The sequence below is a fragment of the Cibotium barometz genome, chromosome 30 (genome assembly GCF_041138505.1).
Source record: "Cibotium barometz isolate CiBa-2024 chromosome 30, ASM4113850v1, whole genome shotgun sequence".
Taxonomy (NCBI): Eukaryota; Viridiplantae; Streptophyta; class Polypodiopsida; order Cyatheales; family Cibotiaceae; genus Cibotium; species Cibotium barometz.
This window is the reverse complement of record NC_141075.1, coordinates 5,783,153-5,810,933: the sequence shown is the minus strand read 5'-3', so window position 1 is coordinate 5,810,933 and position 27,781 is coordinate 5,783,153. Positions and strand designations below refer to the sequence as shown.

Sequence of the window (27,781 nt, the reverse complement as noted above, 5' to 3'; positions counted from 1 at the left end):
CTCCGGTGGGAAGCCTCAATCCAGCCTCAAGATCCCTCAATTAGGGAACACATGAGAACTTGTGCGCACAAACAGATTACAACCCTCTGAGGAGGTGGAGTGTACAAAGATGAGGAGATTACAATTCCACATAGGGAACATTATACGCATGATAACCTAACGCAACAATTTGCAAAGTAAGCTAAATCCTTAAATAGCTTGGAAGACGAAAGACTGACATTTTTCATCATCTTTCAACTTAGAATACACAACGAGCAATGCATTATGTTTCACAAAGAAGCATCTACACTCAAAAAAACAATCTTGTCTCATCAAAAATATGTTCTTTCTTTAGTTTAGCATCTACACGCCCTAAGAAGCAATTAAATCAACCTTTTAAAACTAGAAAACTGCAGGCACCAAGAATACCTGAGGCAGTTACAGCATCCTTCGAGTTGCCTACAGCTTGTGGCAGTGGGCTATGCTTTGTGTTTGACCCCTCAAGAAACTTTGAACTATAGAAAAGGTTTTTTCAGAAAGAAGGAAACAAAAAGACGATCTAGATAAGAGTTTTACATTTCCAAAAATAGCACAGACTGTTTAGCCACATCAGTGATTTCTAAACATGTACTAAACCAAAACACTAAAAAACCACTTCTCAACAAGCCTTAGATAGGCCAAACATGGAAACACACCAATCACCACAAGCACACAACAAAGATGATTTTGGGTAATGCCAGACTCGTAAATGCATTTAAACCACGACATTCGACTAATCTAAGCACAAACTCATCTCAGTTTTGAAACTTAAATAAAATATCATCTGAGTCCACAGATTCGAAAAGCAAGATCTGTCTTTTTCTAGTCACGTGCTACAAAAGCTTCTTTTTTGGTAAGAATATACCCTTCTTCGTATCATAAGCAAGGCACATTACAATGTAATGAGAGTGGGGGCGAGGAGGCGGGGGGGGTAGTATATCTAGGTAATCATAGCATCCTTGGAATTACCTACAGTATGAACTCTCAGAACATTTTAATCAAAACAAAGGTAACCTAAAACCAGTTTTTGCACAAATGGTTTAGCTGCATCAAGTGATTTCCATAAACTATTTGGACCAGTTTGGCTCCCTTTTTGATCCAGGAGAGAGGAAAGATAAAAATATCACAATTTTTTTGAATTAAAAAACCTTCCCACACATGTGAAGGAGGCGCCTACCTCAAAGGTCCCCCCTTCCTTACCAAGGTGTCAAAAATTCATCATTTCTCCAAAATATCTCATTTTTTAAGTAATATCTCTTAATTTTTAACTAATAAACCTTGTACGCAGTCAACTCTTCATCTTATGTTAGCATTTACTCATTTTTGGGTATTTTCTTTTATTCTTTGGATTTATCTCATCCCAACACTTGGATTAATCCTATTAGCCCATAGGAACCTTAATTGGACCATAATCTAGAAATTTTTGAAAATCTAGACATACTTCATTGAGTTCTATCAAAAAAATAAAGCCTACAAATGCTCAGAAGAGGCGAGAATGGTCAAAATATGAAGATGAGTGAGCTGCGGTGCTAGACCCATGCCATCCTCCTCGTAGAATAAAGCCAGCCCGTCTTCATGGACAAAGCGATCAACCCCAATGTAATGGTCTTGGAGTGCGCTCGGCTCAAAGGTGAACAGGCCAAAATCCTACCACCAGGCCAAAATCCTACCACCAGACCTACTGTGCCTAAGGGCTAGCCCAAAGGCAATGGTACTCGTCTGCTAGGGAGCACCACATCGGTCACAAGGAGCTAGTCAACCCGGAATGGCCAACCACGTGCTTACCACTAGGGTTTGGTGAGCTACCAGCCAAAGAAAAGAGGGTGATCTTCCGAGGCACAAGCTATCCCATGGCTGATTCCAAAAACCAGCGAGGAACAACAGAGAGAGGCCTCCACTAGTGGGCCACAGTAGCAAGTGTGCCGTCGATCTCTTGAAGCAAAATGCAACAGCATAGTCAGGTCGAGTTATTAGAAAAAGTGGGCCCAAATTATAACTGGTCGAGCCCTTTTTATAGGTGGCCACCCATCTATTAGAAAGTGTGTACTGGGCACCACAAAACATGCAACAATGTCATGTTAAAACTTGTTCACATGGCCCTTGCGCTGGCAAACTCCTGGGGCATTCAAGAGTGGTTTTCTGTGTGTTTTTTTTTTCAGGAAGTTTTCCGTGCGTTTGGATCTGCCACTGCCTCCACTACCAACACACATGTCCTTTGATTTCCTTCCAGGCACTGCCAACAAAACTCAAGGTGCTTGGTTCCTTGTATTGGGATAATTCCCCATTCGCTGTGCTTGTACTACTTGTTCCTGATGTCCATTGTCCCTCACATCCATGCGAATTAGCTATCTCGGAGCTTTTGTCATGGCTAGTGATACCACCTAGGCCCCTGCTCTCGCATATCTTTGGGAGGTCTTAGTGTGGGCCCTGCTTTTATTCATGGAGCTGCCTCCTGCAGCACAACAACAGGAGACACTTGCCAAGCTCAGTGGCAGTGACCACCTTAGCCTTGACATCAACTTCCAGATTCGTGTATTCCAGCCTTGCTTCTCTCTCTGACTTGGTTCACTTCTTTCTCTTGGCTTGACATTCCGTTTGTGATCTTCAGCATTAATCCCCCCTTGGCTTTTGTTCGCAGCTACTAGGGCAGGTTACAACCTAGCATGACACTTTCAGAGGAAAATTTCAGAGGATGATTATGGAGCCCTATCTCAGCGAGTGAAGACAATTGGCTTCCATGACCACAAGAGGCACATCAATCCCTCCCTCTAGGTCGCGGATGATCCCTTGTGACATCTGTGGCACTAGGAGAACTGCACTCTTACCCAGTTGTAATGGGACTCAAGGGAGTGGTAGTGGAGAGACCCCACCATTTGTTTGGAAGCCTTCAGCATCCCGTTCTTCCTTTGAGTGCCTGAAACTTTTTGAAGGCTTTTATATGACTTGGGCTGCAATCTTGTCATGTGGGTGCCCCTTTCTGGATTGGGGACTTCTGTACGGGCACCTGACATGTCATCAACCATTCTATCCCATCCCAAAACATATGGAAAAAGTGGTTGTGCATGGCCTACCTTGCCTAAGGTTAATATAGACATCAAAAAGACCCCCATTTTTTATCACCGCCACCCTCTCCACATTTCATACAGACTTCGCATCTTCTCGTACAGCCTGTTCAGGCTGCCATATCTGCTTGGACTGTTCTGAAACTGCAAACCCCACTGTACAGCCTCTGTACAAGCCGTAGCTCTATGATGCCCAAATAGTTCCATACTCCCCGTACAGTTTCTGCCCATAAATCTGGACCTTGTACAGGTCACCTGCTCCTTTGTTGTCCATACCAGCCCTTCGCTGTTGTTGCACCTGTATCCACAGACCGTACAGCATCTATACCTGTCTGTACTATTGCTACCGTACCTTTTAGGTGTGCTGTGCTGCCCGTAAAGTATCAGCTGTACCCTCTCAAGCACTCATGTCATCTTTGGAACATATTGGTGGCGCCTTGGTATCTGGTAAAGCTGAACCTGCTGTTCTACCTACTAGTTTACTTGTGCACAAATAAGCGCTGATGTCATCATAGTACCTGATGTAACTATCTTGTGAGTGTGCCGTTTGTATGTATCTGCCATGAACCAGAGGTATCTATGTTACCAGATGTATCTACCTTGGGTGCGTGTGTGCCGTTCGTATGTATCTGCTGTGAACCAGTGGTGTCTATGTTTTGAGAACCAACTAGTTATATGTTTATCAGAAGAGCTAGCTGTGTTAGCTGTGTTTTGCTGCCCACCAAGCGTTGAAGACCGGTAAGTTACAGAGGATCAGTATCCTCTACAAGAAATAATTAGGGCACACATTCATGGTTTCCTTGTACATGAAATATAGAGTTGTATCTGGATAATCTGATGTTCTCCAGGAAGGGGAAGCCCTCATGCTTGTACTCTTAAAATACTCCTTGGGTAATACAAATATTCCAAGGGGGGGCCTGGCACCTGCCCATTTTGGCCCCCATGTGGTGTCACTATATTTAACTTTATGTTGGTGAATTTTGGTATTGTAGCTGTGGCCTCACGTGTTTTAATCACATTAATAGTGCATGAGTGTCTCCAAAAACCTTAGGATAAGTTACATTGGTATCAAAGCAAGGCTACCTTCCAACCTTGTCGGAGGAAAATTCTAGATAGAATGGTTGAAAAGGTTTAGTTGATAGAACCCTCTCAACATGTGGCTTGCACATGCTCATGAAAATAAAGATCTTTGAATTGAAAGCACTAGTTTCCAACATCTGTGTACCAACAAGTGAAATTAAGGAGACTCATCAAGGGAAGGAGCTCGTATATTCAGAGATTTAAAGTTCCATACATGCTGTTTCCAACTAACTATAAGATTGACTATTCAAGAAAAAAATAAGAAAATGAGATACCTTTTTTCAGGTAAGCTTTGTTTGGCCGTAAGATATTTGTTCCAATAGACTAGTGTTGATTTGCTGGTTGCTCGCTTTGTCCCACCATTATAGGATCGAACCATAAACTCTTCACTCCGAGGCCTGCCCCACTTTAAAATGTTAGCAAAAGTAAACTTTTTTATTTCTTATCTTATTTTGTTCTGTTCAAGGGAGAGAGAGAGAGAGAGAGAGAGAGAGAGAGTCTTTCTTTAAAGAAGAAATAAAGAAAGTCATATTAAACGTCTCCTAAAGACCCAATGAGTTTATGAAGCCAAAGTGATACAATGCTATCCATGGTATGTCTCATCATGGAGAAGAAAATCAAAACAAGTACAAATAACATAGTTCTCTCATAGTAGAGGCTGTTGCAGTGATCATCATGGGGAAATACATATGGTATAAGCACTTGTACAAAAGACTCTCATCATGGAGTACATAAGAATATCACGCATGTGGGGCACATCATCCTCTAGTAGAGGGTACACCTCTCTCAAGTATGTCGTGTATGGAGTTACTGAGTATGGCCCTTAGGTCCTCTTTTGTCACCGTACGTGAGGAAGCCGTCTGATGGTACTGGAGCATGTCTTGGATCTAGACCTGATGGGACGATCGTGGTTGGTGAACCATAGGTTGGGGATAGGGTACATCGAAACACCCAAGCACGTCCGAAGTGACTCCTCGGGGACGGGGCAGAGCTAAGGTAACCTCTGGTAGACCTGCGAGGTCCACTATGCCGATATCGTATTCCTCAGCCGGGAAGAAACTAGTGATGGTCAGCTAACAAGGAAGGAGGGGTGGTGGCTGTGGCCAACACTCTCTTCGGAGTGTATCTCTGTGTCTGCGAAGCTCCAGTAGAAAGAGTGCCAAGAAGAATTGGTCCCAAAGTCCATGATCTTGGATAATAAGCCAAAACCCTCACAAAAGAGACAGTGGTACCTCCCACCGATCTCTTAGTACACTGGGCAGTGACATAAATCATGCTCCTCTGTCTCAACCCCTATGTGGCATAATCCACAAATCCTGTCCTCTCGAGGTATCTGCATGAGCTCTCCATCTCTCAATATGCGCTCTGTCCACCTAGTCATAGGCGGTGGGAGGATACCTGTAGTTGAACAATCGTGAAATGGACCTAGACCAAGAATCAAGGAATCAAACACACAAAAGATCAATTCTAACATCCAATTGATGGGAAACAAACACACATGAGAAATACATGAGATTATGAAGAAAATAGAGAAAATCCATATGCACATATAGCAAAGAAGGAATGTGCATAAGGCCTAAGTGATTTAACCTCTCACCATAAGGATGCTTGCCATGAGCCCTAGACAATGTATGGCCATCTCCAAGAAAAGAGCCATAAGTACATGTAGGTGTTCAAGTGATGAATAACTAAAATGTCCCTACAATGAACCCAAGGCCCTATTTATAGTAGCCTTGTTCATGGCTCATTATTTACATGTTTTTGGACCTTAGCTTGTGCTTCATTATCAACTATCCCTTCCCAAAGATTTTGTCCTCAAAATCTATCATGTGTACAATTCTCATATCTCCCATATACATCAATGGAAAAGCAAGATTTCATCATATGTACAAGTCAATGGTAGGTTCTCCAAAAGTAGCCATGTCGAAGTAGTATGAACCCATGAATCCATAGCATGAGCAATGTAGAATTAGACCCTCCAATCAGAAAGAAGTGCTCTTGAAGCATAATGGACTGTTATGTTGCAAATCTCTCATGAAAGCACTTCAAAATGAGCCCAAAAGGACATGTACATGATGCTAAAGCATCTACTTATCATAACCTACCATCATAGTAACCATTAGAGCTCATTGAGATCACTAAAAGACTCCCAAAAGTTCCTTTGCCGAATCTGTCCAGAAAATTCCAAAATGCACATCTTCGATTGTAGGAGTCATAAAAGTCCATATAATGCATATCAAATGGCCAAACCACATTCTCCCATAATAGAGGTTATTGTTACACCTAACAAAGAGGTTGCCATGCATCCTCATCCACAAGTAAATCCACTAGTGTGAACATCTCTCTCATAGATGAATCCCACCACCGGGGTCAAATGGAAATGTTTCCTTTTGAAATGCCGTGTCATCCACAATGTAACCATTATTCCAACCACCGGGGTCAAATAGAAATGCATCACCCTCTTTTATGAAAGTTGATCCTCATGTGACTCTTCAACTTGTGTTCCTTCATGATAGTCCTTAAACTCTTCAGCTTCATGAGACTCCTTGGCATCCTCTCCTCTATCCATGAGAATCATGGTGACTACAACCTTCCTAGCTTTGCATACATGCCTGGGTGACCATGTCTCTTTACACTTGAAGCATAAGCCTTTGCTTCTTAAGTCATCAATCTTTGGGCCATCCATCCTTTGACTCTTGGTGACGGTTTAAGAAGTCTGCTTGACAAAACCATTGCCTTTCTTTGCATCATTTTGAACTCCACTCTTGGGCTGTCCACCTCCAAATGATGAGGGAAATCTAGACGCAGAATTGGGTGTTGTAGAAGGAAAACTTTTACCAACATTTAAAGAAGTCTAGGGTGGTTTTTGAGAGGGTATGATGCGCTGAGATTCTGAGATTTCCTATACTTAGGCTCATAGAGCTCCGCCAACCTCATAGCCTCCATGATGGTGCTAGGTCATTGTGCCGATACATCCGCCTTGATGTAGGAATCTAGACCATGCACAAACTTCTTCATCTTCATGTCCTCATTGAGTCCATCCACAAACATAGAGAGTTTCATGAACTTTTTCATGTACTCTCTAACCAATATGTCCTTTTTGTGAGAGTTCATACCATTCTTCAAGGTATCGGTCAAGAACCAAAGGCGAAACAAATGCCATATTCATCTCTCTTCAATTCTTCCCGAGTATATGGCATAATCCCGTCTTTGACCAAATGTCTCCACCATTGATGGGTGTAATCCTAGCGGGGTGTGCAATGACAGACTCAACCACGTGTCCAAGAGATAAAAATATAAGGAGAGAGAGGGGGGAGAGAAAAGGGAATGGGGATTTTGCACTGTACACCACATTGAGCGGGGAACAGGCCCCGCCTCCTTTCAGGAATTTATTTAGGAACAATCCACGAGCACGCTGGCCAGGATCAATACAATCAATGAATACAAAACAAACAAATATGCCGATGTAGGATATCCAAGTTGATGTCAATGTCGATGTACAAGATCTCTGCTGTCGAGCACACCACGAGAATGACCCACAAGTATCTCTCACCAGGCTAGTACCAGATCCAATATCCAAATCCAATGGATCCCAAGTCCAATGAATCCAAATCCCAGTCCAAAATCCAAGCTCCATGTTTAAGCTCCTTGTTCCATGTGCATGTCCAAGCTTCAGGCCCAAGCTCTATGTCTAAGTTCTTCATGTCTATACTCAAGTTCAAGCTCCCATGTCCAAGCTTCATGTTCCATGTCCAAGCTCTATGCCCAAGTTCCATGTCCAAGCTCTAAATCCACTCGCTCATCCCATGAATAATCTCCACAACTCCTATAGCCTTGTCAATGATGAAAACCCTAGAAAATCTCTTTCTAGCAAGAAAACTAATATAAAACCTGTTTCAATGGTTTTCGGACGATAAAAACATCCAAAAAATAGTTTTTAGGGTTTTTTGAGCAGTTTTAGGGTTTCTAAAATTTTCTGTCTGTAGAGCTGTACGGATGTAACTATTTGGTACTCCTAGCTCTATTTCACATGATGAAATCCATGCCCGGACACCAAACAGGTGGAAGAAGACATGGAGACAGGGTCCATAAGGATCGATTAAGAAAAAGTACCATTCTTGGTCAAAAACACGAAAAAAGTAAAAAGTCGAACACGGTTGCCCGCCGCGAGCCAAGGACACCATTGGAAAGAGCAGACTGAGCCGGACCAAAAAGCTAAAAGGCGCTTTCTCAAAAAGCAGCTCTAAGGCCAAAAAGTACGGCCTTGAAGCAAGAAAAGCAAAGCACCAAAAGTTGAGTAATATTTTATTAATAAAAGTAAAAAGAGAAAAGCAAAGCTTAAAAAGGCAAAGTAAAAGCATGAAGGCTTTTTGGCAAAAAGCAGGGTCTCTTACAAGTATAAAAAGGATTCGACTTCTCTTGTAGTACCATGAACAAGATCATTGAAGATTGAAGGAGATCGTTGAGTATGTGTGGACATCATTATGAACATGAAGAGCTTCTTCTTCGCCATCAACACCTTCTCCAACATGCTTTTCAGATGTACGGTCAGCCCTAGACTATACGGACGGATATGCAAGGGTAATACGGACGCATGTAAAAACATGTACGTAGCTGTATGGACACGTACGGAACTGTACGGACAAAAAATTCAAAATCCCTAAAAATTTCAAAAACCCTAAAACTGCTTCAAAAACCCTAAAAGCTGCTTTTTGGATGTTTTTATCGCCCAAAAACCATTAAAACAGGTTTTATATCAGTTTTCTTGCGAGAAAGAGCTTTTCCATGGTTTTCTTCATGGACAAGGCTATAGGAGTTGTGGAGATTAATCATGGGATGAGCAAGTGTTTCTTGGACTTGGGCATAGAGCTTGGACATGGAACATGAAGCTTGGACATAAACATGAAACTTGGACATATAGGTTGGGCATGAAGCTTCGACATGAACATGGAACTTGGACTTGGACTTGGATCTCGACTTGGACTTGGACTTGGACTTGGATTCATTGGATTTAGATTTGGATATTTGGATTTGGTACTAGCCCGGTGAGAGATACTTGTGGGTCATCCTCGTGGTGTGCTCAACATCAGAGATCTTGTACGTCGACATTGACATAACTTGGATATCCTACATCGGCATATTTGTTTGTTTTGTACTCATTGATTGTATTGATCCTGGCCAGCGTGCCCGTGGATTGTTCCTGAATAAATTCCTGAGAGGGAGCGGGGCCTATTCCCCACTCAATGTGGTGTATTGTGCAAGATCTCCATTCCCTTTTTCTCTCCCCTCTCTCTTTATATTTTTATCTTTTGGACACGTGGTTGAGTCTGTCATTGCACGCCCCGCTGGGCTTACAACGGATCCGTACAGTCGCACGGAAAATGGTGACGTGGCACTACAGTTACTGGAGGCACTCTGAAATCAGCGGGTAGCGATGAAAAACTCCATGATTTGGTGCATAGATGATGATGAAGAGGATAATCTCCATGCTTGAACGAAGATGGCAACGCGATGAAGAGGTTCTTCTTCAACTTGATGCTCAAGAGAGGCTCATGCTTCTTTATACTTGGGGAAGCCTTGCTTTTTGCCAAAAAGTAATGCTTTTGCTTTGCTTTTGTCTTTCTATTAAATATTATTAATAATAGCCAAAGTTCTTGATTTGTGCTTTTACAACTTCAAGGCCTTGCTTTTTGGACTTAGAGCTTCTTTTTGAGAAAGCGGCTTTTAGCTTTTTGGTCTGGCTTAGTCTCCTCTTTCCAATGGTGTCCTTGGCTCATGGTCAACCTTGTTTGACTTTTTGCTTTTTCTTGCTCTTTTACCCAGAATGATGTTTTTTCTTAATCAATCCTTATGGACCGTATTCCCATGTCTTCTTCCACCTGCCTGATACCGGGAATGGATTTCATTATGTAAAATAGAGCTAGGAGGGTCAAATAGTTACAATGGGCATAGTCTTCCAAGTGTAAGGATGCAAATTGCACTTTATCCCACTCATTCTTTGGACATAGATGAAAATGTCTCCATTTAGTTCATCCATTCCTCCAATTCATGTAGAGTTGATCCTTCACCATTGAATTTAAGGAGTAAGACCTTATCCTTAACATCCTTAGAAATGGTAGATGATCCAAAATCCTTGTACTCCTTGATAAAGTTAGGCATTTCCATCCATCTATCATGAGCTTCCCTTTGTCTTTCGATGAATGACATATATTCCCAATCATGTTCGACCACATCATCATCAACATACAACTCTTCTTCAATCATAGAAGGTTGGTTTTCCTTGAAATGTAAAGATACTCTTTTGGGTTCTCCAAGGTTTGGTTCCAAGTGTTTAAACCAAGATGTATGTTGCTTTCCATGTACTTGAGAGGAACCAGCTTGAAAAGATGTGGGTCTCATGAAAGGTCTTCTAGCCTCCGCCATGAATCCACTTGTGGCATTCTTTGTAAGATTTTTATGAGTAACCCCTATAAAAGCCTCTTGCATATGTTGCTTGCCTTCTCTTCGGTCTTCAAAAGAGATCCCATGAAAGGGTTCCTTGTCTCCTTGAGGACCACCATGAACATCGTCATACTTTTGTTGACCCATTGGTTGGCTAACTTTTCTTCCATCAATCCAATTCGTGTAGCCATAGTGTCAAATTTTGTGCTCATTTCCACCCTTGTAGCCATAGAATCAAACTTTATATTTGTCTCCATCAACATTTGGAGAAGAGTGTCATTTGAAAGATATGTGAGGATTGGGGGGTATACTTATGGGCACTTCCAACATTCGCTTCTTCCTCAACCTCTCTTGAAGATTGCCCCAAAGTCTCCTCCAGTACCTCCGTGTTACCATGTTCCACCATCTCTTCACCCTCTATATCCTCAAAGTTCAATTCATTCTTCCTCGGCCTTCCTTCAGACTTGGGTGCCATGAAAATTTACTGTTTTTGGAAAATTGGGTATAACTTGAAGTAGGGATCTCGGATTGGGGAGATCTAATGCTTGATAGAAAGTTTATGAGATGCCCTATCCAACCATGCAAAGACCCAATTAAGATAAGGTGTCCTAATATTCTCTGTTTTAGAATGCACAGGTATATAGACTGAAAATGGAAATTAGGCTATAGAATACTCAAACTCACCGCATTTGGATGAAACTTGGTGTGTGAGCTAGTAATGATGAGTTTTAACTATGCTAAAAGGGTTTGTTGACCAAAGTCAAACTACAAGCATGCTTTGTTTTGACTTTTTAGTCAAAGTCAACCGCCTAGGTTTGACATGTTGAAACAGAGAGATTAAGGGCTTGTTGTGTAGATCTAAGGGAGTACCCTGAGCTTATATAAGCACCTAAATTTAAGCCCTAATGTGCTTTGACTAAATTAGAGTTTAGTACCTATGCAAGAAATTTCAAGAATGATTCCATTGGGCTCATATTGCACTCCAACTTACAATGCATTGCCTCTTGTTCTTCCCAAGTGTAGTGACCATCAAATGCAACTGCATTCATTAATTATATGCCATCAATTCACTCCATGCATCAGAATTTTTGGGAAAATTTTGCCATATTCACCTTTGTACTATGGACGAAATTTCAATTTCCAAAGCAATCAAAATGGCATTCCCACAATATCCTTTGTATTTCCCAATGCACTTACCATATCAAGGCATCTTTGACCACCATTGCATATAATGCATTTGGCATCATTTCCATTGCAAAACCAATCCATTGTTCCAATTAACGTGCACCACATAGTGTTGGCCATTATGACATCTTGCAATCCATATGGCGTTGAAGCTTGAGTGTTGGAGCGTTGCTTGCTAATCTCCTAGCCAAGCCTTCCCATCCACTTATCGAGTATTCTTAAGCCAAGGGTTCGAGCCAAGTCTTAACGCCGGGTACCTAATCCTCCAATATACCACTTTCCCAAGACACTCATCATGGCACAGCGGATTCATGACATTCTCCCCTTGGCTTCTCTACCATATGCCAAGGTACCCTCACTACATACATCCTCACCATGCCACACAATTGAAGTACAAAATTGATTTACAAGGGATGGTGTAGGCTACTCACAACATGGCACTAATAATTGCATGCCTCAATCACTTGATACAAGAGTTAATACCGGTGATAAGGTTTGGGTCAATGTCAAGTCCACTTCTTCATCATTCTTGCTTGAAGTTGCTTTCTCTAATGGCTTATACACTCTCAAGTCTTCACATGATGTAAGCTTAGGTCTTCATTTGATGCAAGTTATCTCCTAAATATAACCATAGTGTGACATAATGCAACCAACTGCAAAAGCATAATGCCTCAAGATCCCAAATGATAAGGTGAAAGAGAGCATGTATGATGGATATTATGCAAACAAGGCTTGATGATACGTGGATTATGTTTAAAGAAGCCCTAATGCTCAGGAAATAGGTTGCTCAATCCATTGTCTAAAAAGAGATGTGACATCGTCCCAATTGTCCCAAAATAGAAGCTATGCAATTGAAATGGGATTGAAAGAGGCTTGATTAAGTGCAAGGTATCAAGATTGCTCAAGGCTTAATGAAGAAAAGCATTCAAATCAAGAAACCCAAAATAATCATCCAATTGATGTGTGCAATGTATTGGTAGAAAAAGTAATGCATAGGGAAGACGCTCATTAGCATGAATCTCAAAACTTAATGGTGAAACCCTAAATTTCAGGAGAAAACCCAAATCTTTCAAGAAGGTAAAGAAACCCTAAATCAAGGTTGTAATCAAGCATTGAGCACATGTATGGAAAGAGAAAGCATAGAGAAGCGATATTTGATGCTAATTTTGGAAAAAACTTGAGTGAAACCCTAATTTTTCATGTAACCCCTAATTTGCAAGAGCAATAGAAATTGAAGAGATTGGAAGCTATCTTACACTTAGTACTTGCATTTCCAAGCATTGTAGCCATCCATTGGTGATTACTGAGCTCCAATTTGATCAAAAGATGGGCGCAACCACACGGGTATACTCATAGGCAAAATTCATCAACAAGATCACCATTACCAAGCTTGAAATGAAGCTTGTGCTTGCTTACCACATTCCCAAGCTTTGCCAAGTAGTAATGTGCAACAACAATCTCTAAACAACATGAAATGAAGTGAAAACAGCTGCAACCCCCCACACATGAAAACGCGCAAAAAAAAAAAATGCAATTAAGAGCTTGGAAAGCCTAAGATGTAACCCTAAACCACATTAACTCAAGATTATAAGCCTTGCCAAGCTTAATCATTATTGAAGCTCCAAAACCCCAAGAAAAGGGCGAAAACGGTGGCAGCTTGAGAGCATGATTCGTGAGCAAGAAACCATGATTTGGTGCTTAGAATGTAGCAAAGACTCTCCTATTTCAAAGCACTATGTTGTGTCACACTCAAAGCTCATGATTGGATCACCATAGCTCTTAAGTTCAAGCAAGGAAGAAATGAAATGTAATGAAATGTTATATTAACGTCTTCAAAAGGCCAAAGTGACCTATGAGACCAAAGTTACAACCATGTGACATCTGATACACTGTCTGGAAAAGAAAAGAAAGAACTGAAGGTAAGTATCTAGCCCTACAATACATCAGTAGGGAGCATCCGGAAGCAGCAACTAGGGAGAGTGGGAAGCTAATGCTACTAGTCAAAATGGGGTACATGAGTACATGGATACATCAATACATGAATATGGGGGAGTACAAAAGTGACAGTGAGTACAATAGTATATGGCTGGAGTGGTAATCATCCTAGGAGCTCTAGCATGGGTCTCTGTCGGATGGCCTGGATATCTGCCATAGTGAGATGCCTGGTCAGACGAGCCCGATGCCTTGCAATGATGCTCTGAATCCTCCGGTGTAGGCACCGTCTCCGATGTGAGGATCCGCGAACCCTCGGGCATCTAGATCTGCCCAACTGGATAGCTCTCTCAACTAGAGTCCCACGGGGTGCCCACTGCTGGGCTGTCGACTGCGTGTCTTCCCGGGTAGTCCCTCTAAAGAAGTTAGTAATCTGTCTCTGTGTGCACTCCTTGCCAGTCAGGCGTCTGCTCCTGTGATAATGGACACCTGAGCCTGCGGATCTCCAGGAGATAAAAACCCAAGCATCGCTGATCACAATTGTCCATGACTATAGCCAGTGGTCCAAATCCCTCTCTGAAAAGGCAATGGTAGCACCCTCGAATCTCATAATATGCTGTGCAGCGACAGATATAGTGCTCCTCCGTCTCTGGCTCTATCCAACAAATCTGACAAATCCTGTCCCCTGGAGGTATGCCTCTAAATCTGCCTCTCTCTATCTCTAACTGATGTGAAGAGGTGCGGATCTGCCCAATGGCGCACCTCAATCCATGAGACAGATGGGACAGTGTGATGTATGTGGTCCAATGCGGACACCATCCATAGGGGGGCATCTTTACTTTGTCACATTCATTGATGACTACTCCAGGTTTGCTTGGGCTTACCCCTTGAAAGCGAAAGCAGATGTGTTTACATGCTTTCGACACTTTGTAGCAATGGCTGAAAATATGTGTGGATGTAAAGTCCAAACACTCCGCTCAGATAGAGGTGGAGAATACATGTCAAATGCATTCATGGATTATATGCTTCAAAAGGGCATCAAACATCAATGTACTGTGCCTTATACACCACAGCAGAATGGTGTAGCTGAAAGGAAAAATAGATCTCTCATGGAGATAGCAAGATGCATGGTGAAAGCACAAAAGTTGCCTCACAAATTTTGGATGGAAGCTATAATGTGTGCAACTCATGTGTTGAAAAAGTGTCCAACAAAAGCTTTGAAAACCATAACACCATTTGTAGCTTGGTATAGCCGAAAGCCAACAGTGGACTATATGCGTACATTTGGGTGTTTGGCATATGCACATGTGCCAGAACAACTCCGAACAAAGCTGCTTGGTTACAAAGAGCCGATTCTTCGTCGTCATGTCCTCGAAATGGGCTTGGAAGCATTGTCACTCAAATAGAGCCAAACCTACAGATCCCAAGTGTGAGCTGTTGTGGTCATGGTAAAGGGGAAAGGGGGGGGGGGTGTGGGGCTAAAAGTAGCTTCAAGGTACACATGATGAGACAATCTCCACCGCGGCGCCCCTATATGTATAGTGCAATCTGGATGCGTAGGAGCGGGAGGTGTTAAAAACCATGACCTTGGTTTTACCAAGGCTAACAGTGAGATCTCGTTGAGTGGGTGATAAAGGTCAGCCATGTTTCACCCCAATAGAACTAGAGATCTCCTGTGACATCCCTCTTGGTATTCTCACCCGTCTTGTGATTGACTTCAAAAAAGCGATGATGCTTCGAATCATCTCGGATGGAAACCCGATGTCTTGTAGGCACTTGAATAGTCAGGCCCATGGAACAGTTTCAAAAGCTTTGTAGAAGTCGACAAAGCAACATCACATCCTCTGATGCCATGCTCTGCCCTCCTCGATGATGGCTCAAACGATAAGGATTTTGTCAAGGGTAGAGTAGCTCCTGCAAAAACCTGCCTATCTTAGGGCCCTACATCCATGTCTCTCTACAAAGGAGCTAAACTCTACCTCTAGTACCAATCCATATAGCTTGGCCGATGTGTGGCCAATCTGATCGTCCTGTAGTTATTGGCGTCAAGTGGATCTCCGACTTTGAGGATGGGGGTGATGGTGTTAGTAAACCATGAAGGTGGGAATCCCTCAGGCATGGGCAAAGTGTGTCATCGGCATGGCAGATGTACTCGGCAGTGAGTTTATGTAGTCTACGAATGGCCATGTGTACCATGCCTGGTACAAGGAAAGTGCGGGTGGGGTGGGGTGGGACGGGGGTGGACTGGGGTGGGGGTGGCATGGGGTTACGGCGGGGTAGGGTTGTTGTAGAGGTGGCTGGTCAGAGATGTGATACAGTGTGTCCATATATATGAGTACGAAAGTTTCTAGGCATGTAATGGGTGTGGAGAAGTAGTGCTCGCGGAGTTCTCTCCAAGCGTCCTTGCAGTTAAGCCTCAGAAAGAATCGATATGATTCATCCTCTTTCTGAGCGTAGAACTCTCATTTCTTACGTTTGGTAATGCATCAGGAAATCGATTGCGCTAAGCGCCTCAAGATTTGCCCAACGCCTCACGCTTGAGACAGGAGCGGGTGGCCAAGCATTCATCATCATACCAACCATTCTGGGGTATGTGAGGGTCTCACTCATCCCTCCTACGTCAAACCACATAGTGCAGTTGCAGTTCCATACGGCTAGCCTCAAATGTGTGGTCTCATAGACCCCGCACCCCTATTTGGGGCGATGCTTGGGGAAGATGATGCAGCCATCACTGTAGACAGCCCACTTTCCTGGGCCTTGTGGGCTTCGTGTACAGTCACCATAGGCCTCTCGACGGTGTGCTACCTTTGCTGGAGTCAAATCATCCCCCATGAATATCCATATGCCCTTGGGGGGATCCCCTCTATCTACGAAGGCCTATCGAATAGTAGTGTTACAGAAGTGGATAAGAAGAGGCCTCTCATGTGTCATGTCTTTCCGGGTTCTCCACGCATCTGCACTAGGGATCCCATCTACCCTGAGATTCCAACAGAGAGTACGTGCATCGGCCTTGGGAGAGGCCCATGTTGGTAATTCCCATGATGCACACATGTAGGGCCCTGCAACAACGCCCATGCTTCTGCAGCTAGGGAGACATGATGAACGATGGTCAACCGATGGTACATGTTGAATGCACTGCAGTTTGATGCTTTTACCTGTGCAATGAGCTTGGATTTCTCGATGTGCTTGTCGGATCATTTCCCGGTCCATATGACGTTGCATTTTGGTCTCCCACCGCAGGATGTGCCGCTACCTTGCAAGAGGCTATTGTTGGTTAATAATAGTTATCTCAAGCATCAGTGCTTCCAGTTCATGGTACATGGGCTCATTGATTGCCTTGTTTTGCATGTTTCTATTGATGCCGACTGAGCATGCAGGATATTATCCGAGACTATGCAAATACTACAGCAAGGAGGCTTACGAACTCGGGCAGCCAATGCTAAGTCTCACTACAGCAGCTTACAAATCTTAGTTAGCAATGTGCCCTTTCTGCTGCAGAGCAACCCTGCCTTCAATCCACACATCATTGCTTGGCTGACAATGATAAACGTAAACTCCACAAATGGCAAGTCCATTCTCATCATAAAGCACTGCAGGATAAGGACTACTCTAAGGCTTTTTTCAAAAGCCTCCACACTTCCCGATGTATGCATTCCCTTCATAGGGTGCAACGGCATGATGGGACTTGCACTGACAATAAGCAGCAGCTTGATGGTGTTGTCCAACAGTATTTTTTTGATTTGTTTGCTGCTCCTGGACCCTCCACCTCATTTGAAATTGCAGCACATGATGTGTTCTTACACCGAGTGCTTCCTATTCTATAGGCAAATTTGTTAGAGATGCCATTTACTGATGAGGAGTTGACAACTGCCTTGGCTAGATTGGGTCACTTCAAATCCCAAGGATGGGATAGGCTTACAGTTGAGTTCTTTGTTGAGTTTTGGGATGATTTGAGCCCCCTCTTTTATTGCGCACGATTAATATGCCTGGCTTTCTGGTGTGATGCCTCTCTCATGGAAAAAGGGTTTGTTGTGTTTGCTCCCTAAAAAACCATTTTGTGAACGTCTATCAGATTGGTGTCTGATTACTCTGATGCCAATTTCTAAGATGCTGGTTCTCCGACTGTCCCACATTTTATATGCTGGTTTGCACCCTGCCCAGTATGGTTTTGTGCCCACAAGCAGATTCTTGATAATATTGCTAATACTTACATTGGGATAGAGTATGCCAAATACTGGTAAGGATGTTCTTCTCATGCAGGTTGACATTCAGAAAGCTTTTGATACCATTCAATGGGATTTCATTGTAGCTGTTCTCACCCAGTTGGGCTTCAGTCGTCGCATGCAACATGTGGTGCATTGGCTCTATGCGGATGGCTCTTCCCATTGCCTGATGCTCTTTCTTCCTCTTGGACATTGGGCCGCTCCGTCCAGCAAGTCTGTCTCTCAGTGCCTTGCTATATCCTATCGCCACTCATCCGTTACTACTATACATGGATGCTTTCGTTTCGGATCTTCAGTAGCTTATGCAAGCCCTTGATCTGTATGGTTTGGTGGCGGGGTTAAAAGTTGACTTTGCAAAATCAAAACTCCTGCCTTTGCATGAGTGTGATTGGCATCGTTTTTTGTGGCCGGGCCTCTTGCTCCCTCCTGATCATGTGGTGCGGCATTTGGGGTACCCCATTTCCTTGGCACAAGAGAGACAGTGACTACTTCAAAAGCAAAAGCTTTACCACAAGCTAGACTACTAGAACCTTTCCACTTGGCCACTTCATGTTCGCCTTCGGATTGTCGAGTCCATCATTATGCTTATGTGCAATTTCATCTCCATCTCATTCCTTGGTCCTCGTCGGACATTCAGCAGTTTATGTCCAGAGCGACAAAATGTCTTTGGCGTACCAAAACTAACCGTAAGGCGGTGCGTCTTCTCAAATGCAGTCATGTTTGCACACCAAAGATGCATGGGAGATTGAACATCCTCAACATACATGTTCATGTGCTTGCTCGCAAGGCCATGCTCTTGCGTACTTTCTTGGAACAGCGTCAACCTTGGACACTCATGCTTTCTCACTTGTTTGCCTCTCTTAGGACAGCAACATTTGGGTCAACTATCCCAGATGTTATTTTCGGGCATTTTCAAGGCCCGCATACCTGGCTGTCCTTTTTCTACCCGTTTGATTTCCAATTCGCAGTAGCTTTTGGCACATTTATCTTGGTTTGGCCGCCCTCCGGATCCGGGCAACTCGCTTCGTCAGCAGAGTCTACACTGGAGTCAGGTCTTTGATTCCCCTTTGGCGTTTTTTCAACCTCGTAAGGCTTATTTTCTAAATCGCTAGTGGTTGCACACTCTCTTTTCCACAGGCTCGGACACGGTTTCATATGGGGATCCATCATCGGCCTATATAGCATCCTATCGCTGAATTGCTACAGCCTTTCCAGCCGGTGCCTCGCTTGTTTTCTCCTCTTGCACTCCTTGATTGGAAGTTTGATCAAGGGCTACCACGTTATTCCACTTTCTCTTTTGCCGATCTGGCTGCCAAAAAAGCCTACCGTCTTCTTCTTCCACAATCATGGATTCATGAGCATGGCAATCGTTTCTAGCATTTGGATAGGCCACTTGGGTGGTGGAAAACATGTCTTCATCATATATGGAAAAGTAAGCTTCCCCTCAAGCAACGGGTCTTTCTGGGGTGATGTCTGATGGGGGCCCTTCCGGTGGGTGTTCTTCTGGCTGCCCTGCATATTGTCTCCTCGATTTGCCCTACTTGTTTGCATCCGTGTGAGACGGTTCTACATCTTTTCTAGGCTTATCCTACCGCTCGAGATTTCCTGGCTTGTTGTCACCTCTTCAGGACAAGTAAGAGAAAGAAAGCTAAGGAGCCTATATCAACCGGCAAAATGGACTTAAAGCCGAGAGAGAAGAGTGTCAAGTTCGATACTTTCTATGAAAAGCGAGAGACTATCTTTTGTTAAGCAATTTGATGCCGCTTTAGGAGAAGAGAACTTCCCCGAAAAGTCCAGGCTTCGTATGGTATGCATGCACTTAAAGAATGTCGCCTTGAATTGGTAGCTAAAGGTGGTACAAGAAGGAACTAAGCCAAAAACATGGACCGATTTCAATATTATATTCAACAAAAGATTTCTATCCGCAACCTTTGAAGCAGATGTGCAAAAAGAGTGGGATGAGGTAAAACAAAAAGTCGGTGAGAATGTGACAACTTATCTTAACAACTTTTCAACTATTTCATTGAAGTTTACTTCTTATAATCCTAATCCACCGCTAATGGAAATGCGTAAGTTTGTGAATGAACTACAACCTAAGTTTATGCCAAGCAGTGTATATGGCTGGTCCAAAATCTCTGGAGAAAGCCCAAGACAAAGTTTTGCAAGCCGAGGCTTTGTACATGCCTTGGATGGAGGGCAAGCCAAAGAATGACAACTGGGACCCACCCCAAAATAAGATGTTTAAAGACGGATCCCAACCGAGAACCGAGCCTCAAAAGAAGAAGGATATGAGTGGGTACAAACCTCCACTCTTTCGAAGAAAACTATTTCTCAAGCAACTTGAGGAATATGCCAAAGTGATTCCACATTGAAAACACTTGCTGATTTTCACTGAATAAGCTGCGTTTTAGGCGTTTTTTGATATGCTTGTCCCGACTGCTCTAGTGGACCAAATGAGCTCAAATTTTATGAGCTTGTTAATCTTACCATATAGTAGCTATAGCTAAGAGGACTTGGACCAATCTGAAGCGACAACGACGAATTTGTGAAAAGACTCAAATTTGCTGCGTTGATAGAGGTGGCATCAGATTCATAGGATTTAGGTCGAATTGGAGCAAGTGCTTTGAGATGTAGCGTAGCAATAGTATTGGCTTTGAGGTCCTAAAAGGGTTTGCCAAGGTGTTATGTGTGGAGGGAGAACCAATCAAAAAACTAGCAGGGCATAGAGGTGCGTTTTTGCAAGTAAGAAAAAATGGTGAAAAAATGATTAGCTAATAGATGATGAGCAGAGATTAGGAGAGATTAGGCATAAACACTAAGAAGCATGTTGGCAATCATAGGATGATCAACCATGAAGCTATGGAGGATGAAATCTATTCATGGTTGTGGAGAGTGAGAAGGAGAGCAAGAAGAGAAATCTTGAGCACACAAGAGAGCAAATTGGGCAAATACAAGGCAAATATATTATGTATGAGATGAGATGAATGAACCACCAAGTACAATACCCTTTTATAGGCATCAAACCCTATCTTTTGACTCTAACTTAGAGGTTGTTAACACCTAGAGAAGTTGGCTATAGACTGAATGACCGGATGTCCATATCCCCAATGTCACATGGTATTTTGATGTATTTCTAACAACAACGATGACAAACCTTTCCGTTGTTTGTCAATGCTTTCTTCTTGTCAATGTCGACTTTCATCCATGTAAAGACCTGCTTTATCCGTGACACCATAATCTGTGTCCAAATGCTCGAGACTTTGATTGTCTCACATTTGCATGCCAATATAATGACTATGCCTTTGCCTTTCTCTGTCTTGTCTTCTATTTTGATGTAGATATGGTCCACGATGAATCTTCATATCATGTACTGGCATCTTTTCCTCTTGCTGATTACAAAGCCATATAGCCTGGTGTTCCAATTTCTTTCACTTTCAATGCTTGTGCTTGATTGTCGAGCACTCCTTGTTGCCTTCCGTACCCCTTGGCTTGTTCCTCAAGCCTCTTTTGTTGCGTTTGCAAATCTTCTTCTCTATCTTTGACTTGCTCCTAGAGTCACTTTTGCCAATCTTACAGCTCTTGTTCATTTTGCCATATGTTGCATTCCCATGCAATAAGTCTTTGCCTTTATTCTTGAAGTGTCTTTTCCCATGAAACAAGTCTTTGTTTCCCTTCATCAAGCGATTTCTGAAGTTGGACCACTTCTTCTACTTATCCATGAACCCATCTTTGTTCCCTTGCAAGCAGTCTCTCAAGTCCTGTGAGCTCTTTATCTTTGCTTGAACATACATCTGAATCATGTAATGACGGACTTACTCGCAAATCCATAGCGAATAAACTAACTTGATGACTCTGTCGTCTACTTTCCCATAATCGACTATGTGTGTATCCTGACAGAATGTTTGCACTCCCTTGTGCACCAAAATATGTCGAGGTTTGATTGTTGATGTAGAGAGTTTTAGAAGTGGAAGGTTAAAGAAGAAGCTTATAGGGTGGATGAGAGGGGCCTGACGAGCCCAAAGAATTGCTAGAAAATTTCCGATCCCCTACATTTGCTTTTCTTCGCTTTCAGAAGTAGGATAACCTACATCTAGTTTTTTTAATAATAAAAAAGGTTGAAATTTATAATTAAAAATTTGCCAAAAAAAACGCCCCTGCACAATAACACTCTTGGCCGGGTCTGGTTAATTCTACACAGGAACCACTATTAACACCACCGCAACAGCACACGGAAACCACCGTAGAACTGCCATCCCAATGGGCAGCCACTACTAATTCTACACAGGAACCACTACTTACACCACCGTAGCAGCACACAGAAACCACCGTAGAACTGCCATCGCAATGGGCAGCCACACCACCAAGGCCACCACAAAAGAAAACCAACCACACACCTTTACAACCAAAAGCACCAGGCGCAGCGTGCCAGGACTCGAACCTGTGCCAGCAGCATAGCCAAGAAAACACGCATCTTCGCGTGTTCACAAAGCCTAAGAAGGCTTTATATGCCCGTCAACTTGACATCCAGTTCCACAACAGAAGTTGACAGTTGATAGCGGCATCAAACGGGGTACATGAAGCGGTTGCCATGGAGTCCTCCTGAAAGGGAAAAGCAAAGGATGCCAACCAACGCACACGAGCACAAGCTAGCACAGGAGAAGCAAGGAAATGCCCCCGGGGCACCGGGGGATGGGGGGTGGGGATGTACGTCCGCGAAACAAGGGAAGACAAAGGCGAAGGGGGGGACGTGGTCACCCTTGGGGGAGGCCCAGGATCAGTACGGGGAAGGGGGGGGGGGGGGGGGGGGGATGGTGTGCACAAAGCTTGGGAAGCTCCTCTTAGCTACTTGGAGCTAGTCTCCTTGGGTACTAGAAGGATGAAAACTTTTTTAGAGCCTTGCTTCCGAGTATGTTACACAACTCCCAATAAATGGGGGCATAAAATTAGCCGAGGCGAAAGCCACTGGCCTCATCAAGGAAAAAATCCAAACTTGAACCTAATTTAGAACATCATAGTGATCGAAGCAAGGATTACATTGGCAAGATGTCTAACGACATCATTGTCTTCCAGAAGGTATGTTCTTCCGGAGGCTCTGACTCCTTCCTAAAGATGCAGGAGATTAAGCAAAGGAAGAAGGTAATGGAATAGGCAGTGAAAAAAGATAGACAGCTAGGCAACAAAATGGTACAGCAGGTAGAAGAAGTAACAGGTGGAAGCAAAGCTTTGCGACACAATGCATTTTGCAGGATTCCGAGTGATATCATCCACACCCTCATGGCCACTTGGGTCACAATCCAAGGATCTTCGAGGGCTGTCGAGAGAAAACGCGACCAATTTATGAGAGAGTGGGATTATAGCATCTTTTTCACTGCCACCTCATATGGGACCTTGTTGGCAGCACAAGGCACTTGATTGCCACCCCCCCCCCCAGCCGGAAAAGAGACTTCTAGTATGAAAAAATATACAAAAGGGAGATTTCAAACCACTTGAACCTAACTTTAGCCGAGGCGAAAGCCGCTGGCCTCATCAAGGAAAGAATGCCAACTTGAACCTAATTTAGAACATCATAGTGATCGAAGCAAGGATAACATTGGCAAGATGTTTAACGACACCATTGTCTTCCAGAAGTCATGTTCTCCCGGAGGCTCTGACCCTTCCTAAAGATACAGGAGATGAAAATGGATTAAGCAAAGGAAGAAGGTAATGGAATAGGCAGTGGGAAAAGATAGATAGCTAGGCAAAAAAAAATGGGACAGCAGGGAGAAGAAGGAACAGGTGGAAGCACAACTTTGTGACACAATGCATTTGCAGGATTTGGAGTGATATCATCCACACCCTCATGGCCACTTGGGCCAGAATCCAAGGATTTTCGAGGGCTGCGGAGAGAAAACGCGGCCAGTTTATGAGAGTGGGATTATGGCACCTTTTTCACTGCCACCTCATATGGGACATTGTTGGCAGCACAAGGCACCTGATTGGTCAGAATTCCCCCTTGTTTAGTTTGAAATCTCCCTTTTGTATATTTTTTCATACTACAAGTCTCTTTTCCGGCCCAGGGTGGGGAAGGGGGGGACTTTGAGGCACCACTTAAGAGGGGGGTGATACAAGGCTCCGGCAGCGCAGGACAGGCACCATGGGACAGGCCACAGCAAGAGACAAGAATGGCAGCACAAAAGGCAATAAAGAAGCAGAGTCTAGCAAGCCAAGGGCAGCACAAGCCAGCAAAAAAACGACGTCAAAGATAGCTGAAGGGAGCGGGGACAGACTGGAATTTCTGGCAAGGTGCAGCATGGAAAAGGTTAGCTGCAGGAGGGCAGAAGGCAGGAAAAAAGAAACTCAGGGCAGCTGTAGGTAGGGGGAACAGAGACTGGTACAGTAAGTTTGAGTAATGAAAATGAGATTGGTCCTAACATCACTATAGAGTAAGCGACATTATCTTATTTCTCCCCTCCAACCTTTACAAAGAAGGGGTTTTAGTATAGAGCAGTACAGGACAAGTGGTAAAAGCAAACATTACTTCAAACAAAGATAACAGCCAGCAGTTTTCCATGCAGTGACATGAGTTGTCTTATTAAAAATCAGGTGACCATATTCAAAGCATCCAGATTTTGAGATACTTACTTTCCTTCATACATAGAAACCCATTTCAAGAAAGCTGCACCAAAATACACACTAACAAACGGTCTGTACAGCATTGAAGCTGACCACTCAACTGTGTAATGCATGTAGCCCATGTCCCTACAATCAACAGCATGCGTGCAGCACCACACAAACAGTAGAAGAGTATTAAAATGGTGTACTCTAGACCATGTTTATTAAGATATATTTTCCGCTACCTCACCCACCAACAAAGTCAAAAGCATTTTTTGTATTAAGTTAGCTACTGCAATCAAGTAATGTGTACCCTTTTAACACTTGTTTCTGAAGTGCCATACCCAGGTCTTTCTATCAGAAAAAGGCATTACCTGGCAAGCCATTCTGCTGTAGACTGCAACATCTGCATTAACCCAGTGCTTGCTTCCTCCAGTTTGGGCTCAAAACGGTAAGCAAGAGGTTGTCGATCACTCTCAATCTCTGCTATCGCACAGATCATTAACTGCAAGGGAAATAAAGAGAATCATGACAGCACTGTTTGAAGTGCAAACGAACCATACATTAAAAAGACCAACTTCGTTTGTGCGGTTTATCTCTGATGTAAAAGCATGAAGATTTCGTGCACTTGCAAAAACCATAATTACAAGAAATGGGAAAACGGAAACGGAAACCGAAACATAAATTTTGAGGAGGGGGGAAACGCAAACGCCACATCATCCTAAGTTATCCAAGGAGGGGGGGGATGGGAAATGTCACTAAGTTGAGAGGCAACATGTATAATGTAAGGCGAGTACTAAAGAAGTAAAATCTAGAGTCTATAGTGTACACTCTACATTTATGATTTCAGACTTCACAGCTTAAAACTTTAAAGTTGCATGAGAAATCAAACCATCTAGAACTTGCCATAATCACAAAATAAGCTAAAACCATCACTCAATCATCAATGAGTCAAGCCTCAAGACCAAGTCATTACAAAAGAGTGGAAACGCAAACGCCACATCATCCTAAGTTATCCAAGGAGGGGGGGGATGGGAAATGTCACTAAGTTGAGAGGCAACATGTATAATGTAAGGCGAGTACTAAAGAAGTAAAATCTAGAGTCTATAGTGTACACTCTACATTTATGATTTCAGACTTCACAGCTTAAAACTTTAAAGTTGCATGAGAAATCAAACCATCTAGAACTTGCCATAATCACAAAATAAGCTAAAACCATCACTCAATCATCAATGAGTCAAGCCTCAAGACCAAGTCATTACAAAAGAGTGTAAAATCAAATGCCAAAATATAAAGGAAGTTATTCTCTAGAGTCTAGAGTCCTGACTCCTCAAGGCTCTTCTATGCTATAGAAATAGCCTCATCCTCCTAAAGCTCATCCTCTGGTGGAGCTTCTTCCATGTCATCTTCATGTGTTTGACCATCGCCCTATGCCTCCTCAACTACTCACCAATGATAGAACTCGTATCTGCGTCTGATATATGAAAGCCAATGTAATTAGGATGCGTGTACTCATGCTTCATCTTTGTTAGCAAACGCAAGTTCACATTAACAAAGATGAAGTCATCCACTTTCTTACTCCCAAGGCGATTCTCTTCTTTGAGTGTATGTGACCAAAGGTATTCCATAAATGCTCCAAAGCTGATGACGAGTATACCTGCCCCAGATCCAAAAGGCCAAGGGCTAAACCTCTAGCATTTCTGCGCCATAGCCTTTCCACCAAGTGACAGCACCAAGATGAAACCTACAACATGAAATTTGAAAAACCACATTTTGGACTTCAAACTTTAAATAAAGGTTTAAGGTTCAAAGGTTTAAATTTCAGCTTGAAACCTGTCATGTGCGGCATTCCATCTTTGTTGTGATAGTTTGCAAGCTAATCCTTCACCTTGCGTCTTTCCTCTAGAGTACCAACCAACCTTTGCAAAGTGGCATTCCAACCACGTACCCCCTCACCATCTACCTGCTCGTGTCTCCCCTTGTGTTGAAACTCTAGATCAAGCACATAGGTAGCTATATATAGTGGAGAATCATACTAGTTCCTTCTACTCATTGTAAGATCCTCCAACCCTTGTCTTCTATCTACATCAATCTCTATCAAATCGATGTTCTCAACCATCCAATCCATGGTCCCATAAATCTTCCCAATGTAAGGCACATCTCCATCCACATGCTTCAAACCCCTAAGAATCGACCAACATTACTTGAGAAGATGCTCTACATCAGGCCAAAACTCATCCTATGTGATAGTAGCATAGCAAAGCTGCCCAAGTGCTTGCCTATGAGTAGGCCATGACTCCCAATCAAGGCATGCTATCATCTGCTTTAGGGCTGGTCCCACATGATAGAGATGGCGAAGCATCTGCAATTGTATGTCAAAGTACTTCAATAACCCTTTCTTTTGCAAACCTATGATATAATGCGGCCAACAAGTTTTAGTTGGAAATAAGATGGTGAAGTTTGAAAAGTTTCATGGTGAATTCAATCCGGATAAAGCTTTACCATTCATCATCCAGTTTAATGCTTTACATCTGTTGTACAGCTTGTTTCTTGCTGTATAGTAACACACGTGTATTGCCCTACATCTAAAGGGCTGACTGCACTGTTGGTTGACCTAATTACGGTGCCGTGCTACTACTACTTTACCACTGTACAAACAGTCTAAAGGGAATCCCTTGTATTGCTTGACTTATGAGAAGGTGAACCAGTGCTCTCGTGTAAAGAACCTGGTATCTAAAGGTGTGAATATATTACAAGCTGATGACTACATTAATGACCAAAGTTATATTAACCTGCAGGCATGCATGCTTGTACCCCAATTTAAGTGTATCATATGTCTGCTTTTCCAAGACCTTGCTCATCTCACTTGCACTAATACGGTCTTCCCCTAGACCAATTGGCACCCCCTTAGCTCAGATTTAAATGTGAATCTGAACATTGTTTGTAGCATGTTGTCCTATATCTACTAGACAGCTCAAGCTTACTTCCACAGGTTGAGGTTTCAGGTCAAGTACTCCTTTCTCCTTTGTTATCTTGTTGTTTATAGTCCTCTATGTAAGATTTCACACGAGTGCTTGACTTGATGAATGTTTGAAGCTGGAGTGTGTGCTTTCCCAAAGCTTCCAGAATAGTCCATTTGGAAAACTGCATGGCTCTAAAAACAGAAAATTATAATAATTAAGTTAAGTAAAATACCAGCCCTTTAACTAAGCTTCATATTCACCAAAACTCTATATGTTCCCCTAGATT

At 43.0% G+C, this 27,781-nt stretch overlaps 1 protein-coding gene across 15 annotated transcripts in view; it reads right to left on the bottom strand.

Annotated features, from left to right (window-relative positions):
* Positions 1–27,781, bottom strand: part of LOC147621091 (transglycosylase) — a 165,639-nt gene that overhangs the window by 88,172 nt on the left and 49,686 nt on the right. For 14 of the 15 annotated variants that reach the window (XM_086823802.1, XM_086823796.1, XM_086823795.1 and 11 more), the window contains 4 exons: positions 24,907–25,037; positions 24,563–24,679; positions 4,436–4,558; positions 409–494 (listed from right to left, as the gene is read on the bottom strand). In XM_086823802.1, coding sequence (XP_086679928.1) covers positions 409–494; positions 4,436–4,558; positions 24,563–24,679; positions 24,907–25,037 — 457 coding nt within the window. The remainder of the gene's footprint in view (positions 1–408; positions 495–4,435; positions 4,559–24,562; positions 24,680–24,906; positions 25,038–27,781) is intronic. The other variant, XM_086823807.1, reaches the window with a different exon arrangement.